This window comes from Elaeis guineensis, chromosome 10 (assembly GCF_000442705.2).
Source record: "Elaeis guineensis isolate ETL-2024a chromosome 10, EG11, whole genome shotgun sequence".
NCBI lineage: Eukaryota > Viridiplantae > Streptophyta > Magnoliopsida > Arecales > Arecaceae > Elaeis > Elaeis guineensis.
In genome coordinates this window covers 2,831,735-2,849,234 of record NC_026002.2, presented here as the reverse complement: position 1 = coordinate 2,849,234, position 17,500 = coordinate 2,831,735, and the positions used below count along the sequence as shown (strand labels likewise).

At 36.8% G+C, this 17,500-nt stretch overlaps 1 protein-coding gene across 1 annotated transcript in view; it reads right to left on the bottom strand.

Moving 5' to 3' along the window:
- The window catches only part of LOC105053204 (protein TIFY 6b), a 4,269-nt gene extending 713 nt beyond the window's left edge, over positions 1–3,556 (bottom strand). The window contains exons 1-6 of the mRNA XM_010934287.4: positions 3,234–3,556; positions 1,891–2,087; positions 1,509–1,792; positions 1,339–1,429; positions 882–1,239; positions 26–83 (exon numbers count right to left, since the gene is read on the bottom strand). Of these exons, the coding sequence (XP_010932589.2) occupies positions 26–83; positions 882–1,239; positions 1,339–1,429; positions 1,509–1,792; positions 1,891–2,087; positions 3,234–3,318 (1,073 nt within the window). The 5' untranslated portion in view covers positions 3,319–3,556. The remainder of the gene's footprint in view (positions 1–25; positions 84–881; positions 1,240–1,338; positions 1,430–1,508; positions 1,793–1,890; positions 2,088–3,233) is intronic.
- Positions 3,557–17,500: the final 13,944 nt, after the last annotated feature.

Sequence of the window (17,500 nt, the reverse complement as noted above, 5' to 3'; positions counted from 1 at the left end):
TTTGGAATGAGCATGAAAGTTCTACCTTTCCTTTCGCTTCTCTAAGAACCGGGCCAACGATGCCCTCCGAGCCTGGGGTACAGCTGCAAACACAAATCACCATTTATTGAGATGCAGCTACTGATGCTAGGAACACTAGTTTTGATTTAGCCAATATAATCAATAAAGATTAATGAGAATCTATGCCCACAAAAGCAAGAAGCTTTAATATGGTGCCTTTGGTGCAAAAATGGAATACAAGGATCTGCTTCTGCAGATCCTATCAAGTCTTTGATCTTGTATACTCTGAAGCATGGTCACAGATACAACACAATATGGATACACCAATGCAACAAATCCAGAGAAAAATAGGATATAAAGGCAATGCGCATGCAGCAAGAAACCATATCTGACCACCATATGAGGGACATTTTATAATTTTTTAGTTCATTAGAAATTCTAAAGTTTTAACTCTTCTTCACTCTCTTTTACGGGCTCTATCTCTTTCTTCTAGCACACAGTAATGAATGGCAGAGGGGGCTTTATTTACATTGGCTCTATAGATCCAGTTATCTAGTCAAACCAAACCTAATTGACTCTTCTCCATAACGTTCCAATCCCCAACAGGATGTCAGATATGTTTGACAAGTATCTGGACCCACATCCTTGCATCAATGATCATTTTCTGTAAAGAAAATAAATCGATGTTTATAGAAGGAATATAACATTTTTCGGGTTTTATCAGAGGTATATCGGTTTTCAATAAATATAAGCTACAGACATGACTATTCTAGTTAATTGTCCATGCTTAAAAAGAGACAAAATCCACACTTATGATTGTCCATGCCAAATCACTATGAAAGAACAAAAATTGCAACAATGCACCTTTATGCAATAAATACCTGTTGGCATGATAGTTGCAGCAGAAGTAGAGCCTATTGCAGCAGTTAGAGTTTTTGAAGGCTCATTCTGGCTTGTGGGAGCCAATGACCCAACAGTCTTAACCACAGCAGTATCATCATTGGTTGTAGAACCACTACCACAGTTAGGTACTGTTCGAGAAGTAACTGACAATGGACTAGAAAGGCCTGAGCAAGGCGAAGCCACATGACTCGAGGTAGGTGTCAGGTTCTGATTTGTGCTTAGAACATCAGATCCTGCCAGTTTTGTCGGGGCTGGCACAGGTGGCTCACATCGTGGATTCACAGCATTTGAAGTCGCATTAGATCCCCTACTTGCTAGTAACATAACTGCTTGAGCCTACATAATGAACACTTTGTAAACAGCCGGCCACGCAGACATTAAATCTTCAATTTACCTTTTTTATAAGAATCATCAATTTCTAAATGTAATCATTACCTTTTCTAATGGGACATCATCATATACATTCACAGCACCTGCATAAAATATTGTTAACTGTGCAGTTTTGGAAGCTGTCTTGGTCACACCCCTACAAAATTCCATTTTGGATTTTTGTTAATAATTGAAGAACTTTCTAATAATAAGCACAGAATTTACCAAAATGTTACCTTGGAGCAAGGGCTCCCGCCACAGAATCCCCAACAGGGGCACTGACTGCAAGCCCTCCTCCAAATGGCTGCTGCTTTAAAGAGGTGACAGCAAGATTTGGTGCACCTTGGACCTTGAAGAAAGGGCTGCTCATGGTAACTGGGAAAGAGTGATGAGAGGCAAGAGGAAACATTCTAGGCTCGTTCAATTGGTGAGCAGAAGCACCAAAGGAACCCGAAGCTTGAGGTTGGGACACTTGCATGCTGTATTGGCGGACACCTTGTCCATCAAGACTGAAGGATTTCTGTCAGCTCAAATTACAAAAGTTTTTAGTTGGATATCTTGATCCAAACAAATAGTGTGATATGATGGTTCCAAGATCAGTTTGGTGATTAAACAGACCTGAGCTGCTAATGCAGGGGAGGATTTCTGACTGGTCTCGAAGGCATCAACGGTAGATATTGGCTGAAACCCTGAAGAGAACTGATCAAATACAATCTTCTTTGGCCTCTCCTCATGTTGTTTGAAGGATACAAACTGCTGCATGGCAGTGGTCGTGTTCAAGAAAGGCCACTGCAAGGCAGAACCTCCAACGTAGACTGCAAATTCCACATACTAGATACGTAAGGAAAATGGAAAAGAGATTTAATGCATCATCGCTGATGTAAACTGTTTTACTACTAAAAAAATGGGGGAAAGAAGAAACTTTACTCTTGTTGCTTATTTTCCACTTTTAATTTGGTTCCTTGGACATGATTGCTAGAGACCATAACTCTCCTTTACAGGCTAACTAGTGTTAAATTGCCGTGTGTCACACTAATCTACATAAGTTTGTGTAAAAGTCATGAAGTAATTATGAAATAATGCATACCAATTACAATATTTTAACCTTAAAAATGGGAAAATTTATACAGTCAAGTTTGCAAACAACCATATCCGCAATTACTTGATGAAAGGCTTCTACCAAGGCTAATCTATATAATCTTCACAATCTGAGTCACGGCATTCCACTACTAACTAAAATCTATCGAATTAAATACACCAAAAGACATCAAATAGATCCCAATGGACCAAGTGGGGCATGATTAAGTTCAATCTCAAGACATGATGCTAATCTAACTCTAGAAAAAAGGTGGAAATAAACCTTAGTTTTTGATCGAAAGAAGGTTCTCAAAAGTTGCAGCTAATATTGGTCAGCTAAACATGTTCTTCCCTCACAAAATGAACACAATCCAAATCCACGTTAAATATTGACAGGCAATAACAAGCCCACTTCAAAGCATAGATATTTATGGAAAGAAATTTTAGATAGCCATTAACGCCATCTTTCTTTACTGTTCCTTGGTAATCAAGAATCATTAAACCGGGATATTTTGGCAACACTCGCAAAACCCAGCTCTACAAATATGTGCAAACTTACAAAAATATTCGTGCAATCAAGACAATAAGTCCTAATTCTGTGATTCCAATAATAACTTTTAAAAAAGCAATCCAGAACCAGACCCAAAGGAGAAGGCCACACAACTCCAATAACGAAAAAATGATAAACAAACAATTAAAACTCAAATCTTTGATCAAAACCTACCGGAAAATTACACCAAAAACTTCACAAAAAACCCATCTTTCTTGGAGGGTTAAAAAACAGGAGCTTAGACACGAAGAATCCCACAAACAATAAAACCAAAACGACAATTTTAGATATATTCAGAGTAAAATCCAAAGTTTAAGAAGTAAATAAATCGGACCTGGGTCCTGACGGCTCCCCCTGCCGTCCTCCTTCGCCGGCGGCCCGGAAACTTTGGCATTTATTCCCAGAAAGTCCCTCTCCATCGCAGATCTAATTGGCACAAGGACTAATTCTCTTCCCCAAATACCCCTAGCCCTCGATGAAACTCTTTCCAAAACACACCTACACCTCGCGAGCGTCCATTCCCTGCCCCTTCTCTCTCTTTCTCTCTTTCTGTCTCTCCCGGGTTATGCTCTGACCTACGCTTCCTTTTCTTCCTCCCAGCCAGAGAGAAACCGAAGCCTCTAATCTTTTTCTCTTTTTTCTTTTCGACTTCTCTAACTAAAATGCGCCTCTTACTCGATCACTATAAATTTATAAGCCGCTCGAGCCCAATCACGAACACGAGATCTAAGACGTCGGACGGGGCCCACGAGACGCCGCCTGCCTTATTAACGGGGCCGTCCGGTCATCTGGACCGTCTGGTCCGGTCACCCTCCACGTGCTCGGACGGCGAGATTCCCCACTCCGCCTATCCGTGGAGCTCCGTGCGACACGCGTCCCGCCACGTCACCGTGGGGCCTGAGGCCCACGGCGAGGACTCGAGGGGTGGCGGGTTCTCATCGGCTGCCATCAAGCGTTCGCCTCGGCGATTATTGGACCAGCAAACGGACCGCCCCGTGTGGTATCCGGCGGAGGAGAGATGTTACGGTGTTAGCCCATGGAGATGACCAGACAGCCGTCCGATGGGGAGCAGTAACTTTTTATCAGGCCATCTTGGTGAGTTTGATCAAAAGGATCGCGAGTTGATGCCTTGATGGTATGGATTTCGGGTTGGAGAGGCTCGGGGTTGATGCCCACCTTTTGCAATGTCGGCCATTAAAAAACCTGCTCGAGGGCTAAACTTTTTAGTCCCTGTCAGGGCTCTCCTCCACTTGGTCTTGATTTTTATGGGAGGAGACTTTCGGCTGGTTGCCTTTTTCACCAGAGAAATTTGAGCAGTCCCTTTTCTATGATATGTCATCATCACCCTAGATTGGAGTCACTCTTTTCCAAAAAAAAAAAAAAAAATCGTTTGGCTCAGCATCCGGATGATATTTTGTGGCAACAATCAAATTGGAGGATATGAGGACTCCAACTTTAAATTTCTAAAATCAAAAAGAGATCAATTGAGAGATAACGTATGGTGGCCTATCAAATACTGAAAGGATGCAAGCCATATTGTGAAGATATAGAAAAAGATTAGTAATGAAGATACAGTTAACTTAGTAATGTCCCCTCAACTTCCCACCTAAAACACTTGATAATGGCATGGTTGGTGTCCCGATTAAATATAGGACAAGCCAATCGCAAGGCTACATTTCAAATAAAAGATGGAAAATTGTACTATTAGATAGTCCGAGGTTATCAGCATAGAGATCTCTAGAACTCTTTTCTAAAATCTAACAAGGACGAGATGACGGAGGATCGCCTCTTCAACAAGAAAACACTATTAACATTTATTAACATGAGTAGTACCTTTTATCTAGATCTATTCGAATCTCAAAGAGTGGAGATCTAATATGCTCTTTGCTCAACATAAATTGCTTGAAATCGAGAGTGTAGTTCTGACATGCTATCACACTCCACCATCTATCAAAAGCAACCCCTCATAATGGATTGCAAGGTGAACCTACATCATCTCAAAGACAGTATCAGAAATAATTGATTTTAAGGCCCAAAGTTGATGAGCATCATATTTATTAGCTCATGCATCAAAACATAACTTGATTGAATTTTGTTTTACCCTAAATTGTCTAAGAAGTTCACCAATGTCCTAGGGTCCTATAAATTTCAATGATGGTGAGGGATTTTGAATGTATTATGTTTTGTCAAATGGGTGAAGTACATGCTGGAGTCACAAATCTGTTTTTCTTTAATCCAGTTGAGCTTGGTGTGGAAATGACCTAATTTGTCATTGTTTGAACAAAATGAACAAATTTTGGCCAAGTCCAAGTTCTAAAGCCACGGTCAAAAAATAAGCACCAAATGGTACATATTACGGAAGGCTACTTTTACATACTAAATACACAAATTTAGTACATGATCATGCTTCATTATTTGCATGTTCGTACTAGATTTATCACAGATTTATTAAGATGACAAAAATGAAATTCAGGCATTGCAATGTGCTTAAACTAAGCTTAATAGGTGTTTCTTTTTGGTAGTTTAAGTGATATTAATAGTTAGATTTATTTAATTAGTACCATTACAACCTACCTATCTTCTAAATTACGATCAACAAGGATCATTGTGATTTAGGTCAGTTGATGTTTACTGCTTCATCTGATATAGTTGTAAACAACTGGCACTTTTTGTAAATTTCTTCTTTGATCCTGGTCCCATGCTTTTGATTGTAAAGAATTAATAAAACATTCAAGCAGAGAAAGCCACACGAGAAAGAGAAAGTCATACAGTTTAGGGTTGTGGGAAACTAATGAAGCAATTATGTTGAAAGAATGATAGCTACCCTATTCTTGTCAACCACAAAGTTTTAATTAATCTTATCTTCTTATAGGTACACATGATAATGATGTATGACTTGTTTTAATTATTTAAAATGGGAACATGCGAGTGTCTCCATATCTATAATTTGTCTATTTGGCTTCCAACATACTTGAGTGATAACCAGTTAATTGTCGTGCATGATCATTTAATATTCTATCATCTCAATGATATCTTGCTTTTGGTTGGTAAAGTTGGACTATAATGCATGTCATGTAACCTTTAGTACCTATCTTCAGTTTACTAAGCATGGAATGGAGAATAATATTATAAACAAGCATGGTGCATGCCATATTTTTTTACTACATAAAGCATGCAATAAGAGCAAAAGAAGAAAATTTTGGAAAGCACTGGCTTATTCTATATTCTCAGTAATAATTGTGGGCCAAAAGAACTCTTTTGCCTTTCATACGCTAGTGAATTTTTTATCTTCCTCCCAACCAATTAGAAATAGACTTACAGTCACAGATATCTATTGTCTTTAACTAAGTTATATGTATCAAATCATTTTTATTTAGTTTGGAACTTTAGATTGGCTTCTAATTAAACTTCTTGGTGCACTGTTGCTTGGAAATGGCAAAAGCGACAATTTGTATGGCAGATTTTTTTGTTTTTTTTAAAAAAAATCTATTTTACAGTTTGGTTGTTTGAGTTTGGGGGTGGAGAGGTTCAAATTCTTTTGGTTTCTAGACCCTCTTATTCCAGCAAGCACATTTTTCATATAAATTAGTTTTAAGATTCACTCTAGATATTGTATGATGCATATTGATCAACTTTACTATATTGCATGCATCTCAAAGATACTTCATATGACATATATTAAAAAAAAAAAAAAAAAAAATAGTTGGTATGACAAGACTAGCTAGTAAAATTTATTTATTTATTTTTTATTTGTTCAGCTAAACAACACAGCCAACCTACTTCTTGTGCCGTAAAAAATTTGAATCACATTGGTTTGTTTTCTTTCATTATTTAGATATTATATTTACAAGGTTGCAGACAGGATGCAGATGCTCTTTGATTTCTTAAGGCACATCTGATCATTTTTTTTATTTAGTTTTTCCCATGTACAGGTTCATGAAAATGTACACATAGGAGAGGCTTTCTCGTATACAAGTTTCCTGTCCCTCTAATCTTGAAGATTATAGAACTAATAATCCGGCAAAGAAATGTAAGCTCATCAAGATTGGGTTGGGATCGGCTACCTTGTAAATCGCATCTTGTACAGAGACATGTTTTACCTTCTCAGCAGCAATATTGTGACTCATGTCCTGATCAACCTGAAGATGGTAATCCTGTGATCGTTCCATGTTCATTTGCGAAGGATTGTTGGCGGCTACTGTGCCATGCGTACCGAGTTCAATCTTTACCGGAATCAATTTGCTATGTATCAGATAGTCAAATAGAAAAGGGTAGGAGACTTCTTATGGCATATGTGCCATGGTTGCTCTGGCAGTCACGTTGCGACAGAATTTTCAATCAACGCCCACATTATTCGTAAGGCTGCTGTATTACTTGAATCTACTTTAACCACTAATCACTTTATCCTCATGTGTGCCGTCATGGCACTACTTCTTCTCCTCAGCTGAATTGTTGGGCAACAATGGTCAGGTGGCTACCCCCTCCCATTGGCACATATATGGATTGAATTTTGATGCCTCGGTAATAGAGGACAAAGCGGCAGCTGAATATATTATACGGAATCATCAGGGTCGATTCATTAGAGCGGGTGGCAAATGCTTCTCAACTTCCTCTGTGCATTCTTCTGAACTACCGGCGGCTGCATGGTTTGCTATGAAAGCTGCAATTCTAGATTGCCATGCCTCACATATATGGATTGAAGGGGATTCGGTAACAGTTGTTCATTGGCTTATTTTTCACACAAATTCGATTGTCTTCAACTTCCACTTTTTAAACATTTATGTCATTGGAAGTCTTCATATATCCCATATATTTCGGGAGGGAAATCAAGTAGCAGACTATCTTGCATCAAGAGCGATGTCAGGTGATTTTCAATCGACTTCTTTGACTGATATTGATGCTCATGGCTTTTCACTCACACAAGCAGATGCTTATGGTATCCAATTTCATAGATCCTCCTGAGGTTATTCAGTTGACTAGCATATTGGAAGTTCTGACAATATATTGCTGCAGCTTGCTATATGGGAAATCTGTTCTCTGCTTGTCTTTATATTCTTGTGGAATCATTGCTGTCCGATCCTCCCATAATCTCATCTTATTTGTCAAATTGCAGATTAATTGCATGGCATGCCTCCCAAATGATGTGTGGCCTATTCTATTTACTGATGGGAGCCGGCTCTTCGTATACATGATCGTTATTACTCATATGAATGCACATTATAATTGCCAGATCCAGCTGACGATGCTGTTGCTCTTGCTGCTCAAATACTTGTCTATAAATGATATATACAGGAATGTGGGCTTTATGTTCATACTATACAGTAGCTATGCATCTGATTATACTTCTAATTTGAAGCTCTTGTCTACAGTTCAGAGGCTTATCCAAATACAGACGTTGACACTCTTTATATACTTGCATATCTCCAAGGTGTACGCTCAGATCAAAGCAAACAGTCTTTATACTCGTTACACTCTTTATACTTTGCCATACTCGAAAATGTGGATTCATTTCACTATCACATAGTATACCTGCATCACTTGCTTCTGCTTCTATTTTGGAGTTCTTATCTATAGTCATATACTCATCCAAAGGAAGGTGTTCTCGCTTGTTACACAGTTGCAGTAGACCAAGTTGTGCTCAAATCAGAGGAAACAGACTTTACACTCCTTGTACTTGTCTATGGCTTTTAGTAATAATGTTGTATATCTTCTATGGTTATCTTCGCTATACTGTTCCCATTTGTTTGGCTTGTATCTTTTGAATATTTATTATAGGAATTGCTTGTACTATCAAACTGAACGCCGTTATTTTGGGTTCAATGAAGGGTCTCTTTCTACCAAAAAAAAAAAAAGGTTCACAGGCAGCGGCTAGCCATTGCTTTGGAATATTATTATCCTTTCGTGCGCGAATATTTTAATTGCCCTGCGCGATTCATCTTCGTAAGCTTCTTTTCGGCTCGTGGTCCTCTCCTCGGCAATTCCTCGGCGAGATCTGCCGACATAATGATGGATTCACACATGGGCTTCCGAAGGGAGCAAGGACAGCGACGGGTGACCGGATCGTCAAATTGGCCATGTGGCCATGCCTTTTAAATGGCAAAACAATTTGTCGCCGTTCCAACACACCCAAAGGCCACAAGGAATGATGCCCAAAGCCATCCGCATGAGGGGGCAAAGATCGGCTGCAATGGGAGTTGCACGGTCTTCTTCTTAGGATCTAGACACCTGTCCAGAGTTCGGCTGGTAAGCCGGCTCCGCGGATATGGATTATTTGGTCAGAGGGTTTTGCGAAAAATTATGCAACTTATTCACATGAATTCCATTCATCAAGCATGTATCTTAATGCACTGACATACGAGTGGTTATAACCTAAAATATGTACGATCATATCATGCATGGAGTGTGAAATATAATTTTATAATTTTTGAAGTAAAAATTGAGATTTGAATAGAATAAATAAATAAATAAATTATAGGATAATGTGTATATATTGTACAAAGGAAACTTATATGATCGGAATTTTTTACACTATTATCATGCAATAAAAAAGATAAAAACAAACACGAAAGTGACAAGAATATGTATGACAAAGATAAAAAAAAAGCAAAATAAATCATACATTGCATCATTATTGGCTTGCTGACAAAATTTTGTGAACAATTAGATAATCTTTCCAACAACTCGACTCAACAGCACTGATTCCCTCAATTATCTGATCAAGAGCATCGTGGACTAGCGGGCGGTGCAGCCATGATTCCAAAATCCGTTTCCAGCGGAAAGCAGCGTTTCCAGGATAATCTGTTGACGTGTGGCTGTTTTGGTGGCTCCTCGAATTGAGATTCCCATTCCTTTCTCTCCTTATTTTATCCTCGTTTCCCCATTTCCAAGGAGTTCTGTCCCATGTTATCCTCGTTATTCTCGTTTCCCCCACTGGGATAACTCCCTACCTGGAATCCAACCCCACCGCCACAATCCCTTCGCTGCAACTTTCACCGGCCGGTCAAAACGCGCACTCTCTTTCTCACACATAAAATTAAGTGGTCTCTATCATCAAACCACGTGAAGGAATAAGACGATCATTGTATCTAGGCATGGACCAAGGCCTTAAATGCATATTATTATTATCTTCATCACCATCCAAATTTATGTTATTCCAGAGGAAACGAAGGAAAGCCAAAGCTATCCCTTTCCCTCCTACGACGACACATCCGCTATTATCCTCCCAATAAAGAGATAAACAAGGAATAAAATAATCCCTTACGTTGCCGTCTCAGAAGGCACAAAAGCGATGGCGTTTTTATTTCCTTTTTTTTTTGCTCTTGGTGGAAGCGTTTTTATTTCCTTTAAAACCGTCGGAGCAAAACCACGTCCCGCGTGGTGGCCGGTAATCGGACCCGGCGCGCTCGTGTGCGCTGGAGGGCCCGGGCACGCGACGGATGCGCCAAGACTAGGAGAAATCTTATCCTACACTCGGCCTCCCGCGGGTAAATAGGATCGCGCCATCTCAACCATTTGCATCACCTCCATCGTTTTAGAGGAAAAATTATTAATTGGATCAGATTGTAGTTTACAAATCCAACTATAGACCAACACATATGACATATCCATGTTGCTTCGATTTTCCTCTTTCTTTTTTTCTCTTACGCTTCTGGCTCTATGGTTGGGCCAGTCTGCTGTTTAGTTGATGTATCTTGTCTAATCAATAATTTTTTGAAATAGAGATTAAAAAAACTTGAATGAAAATTTAAATTTAAATCTTAATTTTATTTTTCTCTCTTCTAATCTCTTCCCTTATCCTTAGCCTCTTTTCTGCCTTCAAGCTCATCTCTTGGTGCTCGCCAACCTAACACCAATGAGGCAAGTCACTTGAAGGTCCGCCACTTCAATACCAATGCCTCCATCACACTAGATGCCCTAATAAATGGTGATCCTTCACAGCACTTACTCCCTTGCCATTGTCCATTAGCATGGTATCTTCCCCATCCTTCCACACGACATCATCGTCCTCCTTGAGTACATGGATGCCAGCTCTCTTGATTCCTATTGCCACAAGAGCCGCCCTCACTGGGATTGTTTGAGAGGGCCTCATCGATCTTGCCTACTTCTCCTCCCATCAGACTATCGACACACTACAACCTCGAACCCTACAACATCCGCATAAATTGCTGTTACGAGATAAAGATCACGGACTTTAGGATGAGCATGATCCTCCAACAATCACTACACCCTTGCATGTCCTACATTGGGACATGCATGTATGTGAGCCTTGAGCAATTCAATCTACAATCATATGGGGCAACTACTGTTACAGCCCTTTCTATAATTACATGAAAATTAAAGTTTTCAATTTTTTTTTATCAATTAAAATTTTATATATATATTCAAAACCCTTGTATATGATCAAATTATAGCATCATGAATATAATAATGCTATATTAATATTTATTTTCATGTTGAGATTATAATTAAAATATAGTAAATTTGATATTTATTATCTATAATAAACCTGGACTAGACCGGCTTGTTGGATTGAAAATAGGCAATTGGAATCTAGCTCCAGTTCAACTCATCAATTGAAATCAATCTAGTGGGATCTATCGGACCCAACTGGATTTGTGCTTCATCGGGCATATCCCGCCAACCCAAATGGATCAAGATAATCCGAAACATATCAGTACCAAAAAGCATACATACCAGAAAAAAGGACACAATATGCGTGCAGCTTTTATTTATCATTTACATACTATTGTAGAAATCTTTATCACCATCACAACACAAATCACATGCATGTAACCCCTTGGGGGACAAATGTTAGGGATCTTAAATAGCTAGTTGATTTGGACTTGTCCAACTCTCATCATGTGCATCACATGGAAACTAACTATAACAATGTCCTTTTAGTTTTGAATCCAATGGACACTCCAGTAAAGTTAGCCACATATTTGATCCACAAATTTAGACTCCAAACCTAACTCATGCTCACAACAAGTCATCCTGACAGTGACTTAACCATGATCCTGATCTCTTCTTGCCTGCAACCTTCTCATCATGAATCATTTCTTTTTCTATTTCACCAACTAACCCGGCCGGTGGGACCGACTATAGCGGTGGAGCAACAGGATTCAAGTCCGTGGCCATGATTTCCTTGTGACCGGACCGAAAGGTGGTTGGCTCTCTTATCGTCCAATTACAAATGATTCATGAAGCGTCTCCATCAAAACTTGCGGTGCCTCCGATCATGATAATAACAGTAGACCCCAGTACACCACGTTAGCAAGAAAGCAATGCCATGTGAATGAGTGGCTGTCCTCGAAGGATTTGTCCAAGTCCTGTCCAATATTCTAAGGAGTCACTAGGTCCACGGAAAATATTTTCTCACGCTGAAATTTTTTTTTTTGAGGAGCTCAAATCTGAATATATAATGTTTAAAAAAATAATTTCTACATATTTAATTGATCAAGTAAATAATATATTTTAAAATAATTTTTATTTCATGAAACATCTATTTTTTAAAAAAATTATATAAAATATATGTTACATTCTTAATAAAAAAAATTATTCTAATTTATATAAAAACTTAACGATATTTTAGAAAAAAAAATCTTAATTTCAGCATTTGTAAATTAAACTCTTTTTTTTATGCCCAATTGATTTTTTTCATAAAATATGAAAATCTTATTTACAAAAAAAATTACTTTTATTTTTTTTTGAAAACTCCAACCAAATATTGAGTATTTCTTCATTTTTTAATTGTTCCTCTGTTTTTTCTATGAATCAAATGAGTCATGAGCTCTGTTGGCACCAACCAAGATGCCTTTCTAAATGAAAAGGAGGAACCTCATGTCGAGATGAAGGATTCAAGTTATATCTTTCGGGTTGAAGAATGATTAATTTCTTTTTGTGTCACCAATCATTGAATCACATTTTATACGAACTTTCAAAGCATAAAAAATCTCTTTCTCCTATCCATGGTATAAATTATGAAGATAACATCGTGCTTCGAAAGCCAAACAAAATGTGACGTGGTTATTGATGGCAAGAAAGAAAATCAAATTCTTTTACGTGAAAGATACAATCTGACCTATCAATGAATACCTTACTCACATTTCAATCATGTGATGGGACAAAGAATTAATAGAGGTGAATGTAGCATTTAGATTTTGGTCATCTTTTTCTCTCAAGTTTTGCTTTTATTCTTTTTCTCGGCACAGGAAGGTAGATGAGGAAGTTATATACGGTGAGTAATCAAGAGAGTTTTTTAAAATGAGAGAGGGCACGGATGATCGGAGAGAGCATATTTTAGTGATCTGGATACGGAATCTGAAAATGACAATTGATTCTTTGACTCTCGATGGTGCTGGAGTGACGTACTCACTTATTGAATTCGTCCACATGGTGGGGAGGAGGCCGCTCATTCATCCAAATTCGGTCTCAAATCAGATATTTTTCAATGGAGGTTAGGGCTTTATGGTCACCTCTAGGAGAGATAATTGCGTTGGATCGTCTTCCTCTAACTCTCATTTTTGTAAATAAAAAAAAAAAAAAAAAAGTGTGATTTGGGTTTGGGGGGGGGGAGATCTCACTGGTGGCATCTTTAGGAGCACATGCAAGGTCTGATTCCATGTGATGGTATTGTTGCATATGGTGGCATAAAGCATCCAAGACTTTTGAAAGGTCGCATCATGGCAGGTGTCACGGGGCAATTGCGTCTTGGTCTGGATTACATTTTAAAGGGAGTGGGATAGAGATGGCAGCTATCATCTCTTACTTTCGTTAATTTTTAACATCCAAATGATGTCATTTTTTTAAAAAAATCTACTATATTTAGTAGTTATGTCATCATTCTTAAATTCTTGCATACTATTGTTAATTATAATACTAATTAGTATTTAATTATTAAATAATTTTGGATAATTTAACTTGCTGCTAGTAATGTTTCTTATAATTATAATAAGAAACGAGGATTAGAAGAAATCTACTATAGTAGAATATCATGATTATTAAAAAATATTCTTAAAACATTTATAGGTCCATGTGTTTACACCACAACCCAAACCATAACAAAGGCTCAAAAGTTGATTAGATAATGGCTACATTTAGAAGTTCAATAAAGTAGGCTGAAGAACTAAAGTATAAAGGACAGTCTGATCGTCAAGGTTAGGCTTGATAGGTGGAGTGTGGAGACTGCTAGCCATAATTACGAGTTTTGGGTGGTAGGCTAAATGCTGAGATGAACTCAGAACTTAGATTGGATATACGAATGTGAAGTGGTGACGAATATTGACCTAGGATAAGACACTTAGAAGAACATTGTTGACTAGTAGCCTAACACAAAGCACTTAGAATGTAATCAGGACAAATAGTGGGAAATTATAGAAAGTTAGAACATGAGAAGTGAAGATAACACATGTGAGAGTAGTAACGTCAAGAAGTGGATGGAATGGTGAGACTGGTGGCAAGTTGCAAATTAATGATTAGACATTTGTTCAGATGTTGGAAAGTCGTGTAAGCCTAAGTTTATAACTTTGGAGAGGATTGCTTTAGCAGATCGAAATCATTATTACATTTTATATTTTGGCAAAGGAAGAACATGGAATGACTTTAGTTCACTAGAGAACATAAACATGTCATACTTATCCACATATTAGAGAATTATGGCAGACAAGATGTTCTAAGAAAACTCAATTTGTGGTCATCTTCTTTACACACACACACACACACACACACACATATAAATATATATGTTTTCCCGCTAGATAGAAGCATGTTCCAAGGTCATTACATTAGGTCAACGGAAAGCAACCTGCAAGCTAATTCTTGTCACTGGTTGAAGGTATTCAGAATGTTACAAAAAGCGTAGGACAATGGAGTGCCGACGGAGTAAACGTGTACTTAAAGTGAGGGGGAAAAAATTCCACAACACTGGCAGAAAATACTTTGCATACATCAGCATAGTTGATCCCCCACCCAGCAGTGACTGATGAGCCTAGTGGCATCATCTTTGTAAAAATATGATAACTAGAACATTACTTCATGGGAGAAAGAATTTACTTCATAGAAAGCTTCTTCAAATTGCTGTTCTTAAAATTATATCAAACACACCATACGTTTATAATTTAACTTTACATAACGGTCAACTGATGTGGGTTGCACCTGCTTTCTTTATTATGCACCCACAAGTCAAAGGAAATGATGACTAGAAGCAAATTTCACAAAACAATCTTGACCAGTCTTAGACCCCCTGAGATCCTGACGAACTTGAAACAGCAGTCTATGGGCAGTCTGTGTACTGCTTAGTACTTATCTTTATTGAAGCTTCAACATTTCTAAAAGCTAACAATTAGAAGCTAACGAGAGCTCGAATCCCGAGGCAGGCTCCTTTAAAGAAGAGCTAACAAATTACAGGAGCTCTTTTCCTAAATAATACAAAAAAAATTTATTTACATAAATAATATAAAATATAACATATTTATGAAAATAATACAAAAAAAAATCATTTTGAATGATATTTTCTTCCTGCCACGTCACCCATTTTTTTCCACGTTGACACCATCCAAAAAAAAAAACGCCATTTTAAATGGTATTTTTAAAAACGTCATTTTGAATGGCGTTTTTAAAAATGCCATTCAAAATGACGTTTTCTATTTTTCTCAAAAAAAAAATCAAAAAAGAATGAAAAAAATAAATTTTAAAATTTTAAATTAATAAATAAATTAAAATTTTTATTTTGAATAAAATTTAAAATATAAAAATTAGAATTTGTAATTCAAATAAAAAAAATAATTTTAGATAATTTTTTTTCAAATTAATTTTTTTAAAAAAATGTCTAAACAAAAATATTAAAAATTTAAAAAACTAAAAATATCATAGAAAAAGAAACAAAAGAGAAAGAAATGCGAAAAAAATAAAAATTATAAATTTAAATTTTAAAAAATAAAAATTTTAAATTTAATTCAAAAATATCATTTCAAATTCTTGCCAAAAATATTCAAAAAAAATTAAAAAAATAAAAAATATAATTAAAAAATCAAAATTTTTAAAAAATTGAAAAAAATAAGAATTATAATTTAAAATTTAAAAGAAATAAAATTTTTAAAATTAATTGAAATAAAAATATCATGTCAAATTACTTTCTCAAATTCAAATTAATTTATTTAAAAAATATTTGAAAGAAATAAAAAAATAGCTTAAAATTTTTTTATAAAAATAAAAAGAAATAAAAAAATAAAAAAATTATATAATTATAAATTTTAATTTAAAAAAATTAAAATTTTAATTTGAATTAAATTTTGATAAAAAAATAAATGTCATAAAAAAAGTAAAAAAATGAGGAAAAAATATGAAAAAAAGGAAATTTATAAATTAAACTTTAAAAAAAATAAGAATTTTAACTTTAATTCAAATAAAAAATATCATTTCAAATTACGTTGTCCATTTCAAATTATTTTTTAAAAAATATCTCAAGAAAAGAAAAATGTTGTAAAAAAATAAAAATATTTAAAAAAAAAAAAATAGAATTGAAAAAAAATAGAAATTATAATTCTAATTGAAAAACAAAATTTATAATTTTCAATTTTAAAAAATAAAAATTATAATTATAATTGAAATAAAAAATATCATTTTAAATAACTAAATTAATTTAAATATAATTATTTAAAAAATATCTTAAATAAAAGAAAAAAATACGTAATAGAATGTCAAAAATATAAAAATGGAAGAAAATTAAAATTAAAAATTAAAATTATAAAAATTTAAAATTGAATTTAAAAAAAATGTCATAAAAAAAGTAAATAAAAGAGAAAAAAATAGTAATAAAATAAAAATTATAATTATAAATTAAAAAAAATAATTTTAATTTAAATTAAAAATTATCATTCAAATTACTATCCTCGTTATTTAATTAAATTTATTTATTTAAAAATTATAAAAAAATAATTAAAAAAATTAAGAAAAAAATTTAAAAAAATCAAAAAAAAGAAAAGAAGAAAAAAAGGAGAAAACGCCGAAGGGAATGGTGTTTTCTCCTTTCCCCCCCTTTTTCTCTCCTTCTCCCTTCTCCCTCTTCTCCCTCTTCTCCCTTCTCCGGTGTCTCTCCGGCGGCACGGCGGCGAGCTCTCGACGGCGGTGAGCTGCCTCCTCTCTCTCCCTTTCCCACTCTCTCTCCCTCTTTTTTGTTGGCAGGCGGCGGGCCGCGTACCCCGACGGTGGGCCCCGGCCCCTTCCTCTCCCTCTCTCTCTCTTCCTCTCTCTCTCCCTTTTCCTTGGCCGCCGGCCACAGACGGCCGGCGGCGGGCCGCGCGCCCCGACGGTGGGCCCCGCACCCCGACGGCGGGCCCCAGCCCCCTCCTCTCCCTCTTCCTCTCTCTCTCTTCCTCTCTCTCTCCCTTTTCCTTGGCCGCCGGCCACAGACTGCCGGCGACGGGCCATGCGCCCCAGCAGCGAGCCCCGGCCCCCTCCTCTCCCTCTTCCTCTCTCTCTCTCTTTTCCTCTCTCTGCCTTTTCCTTGGCCGCCGACTACAAACGGTCGGCGGCGGGCCGCGCGCCCCGACGGCGGGCCCCGGCCCCCTCCTCTCCCTCTTCCTCTCTCTCTCTTTCTTCCTC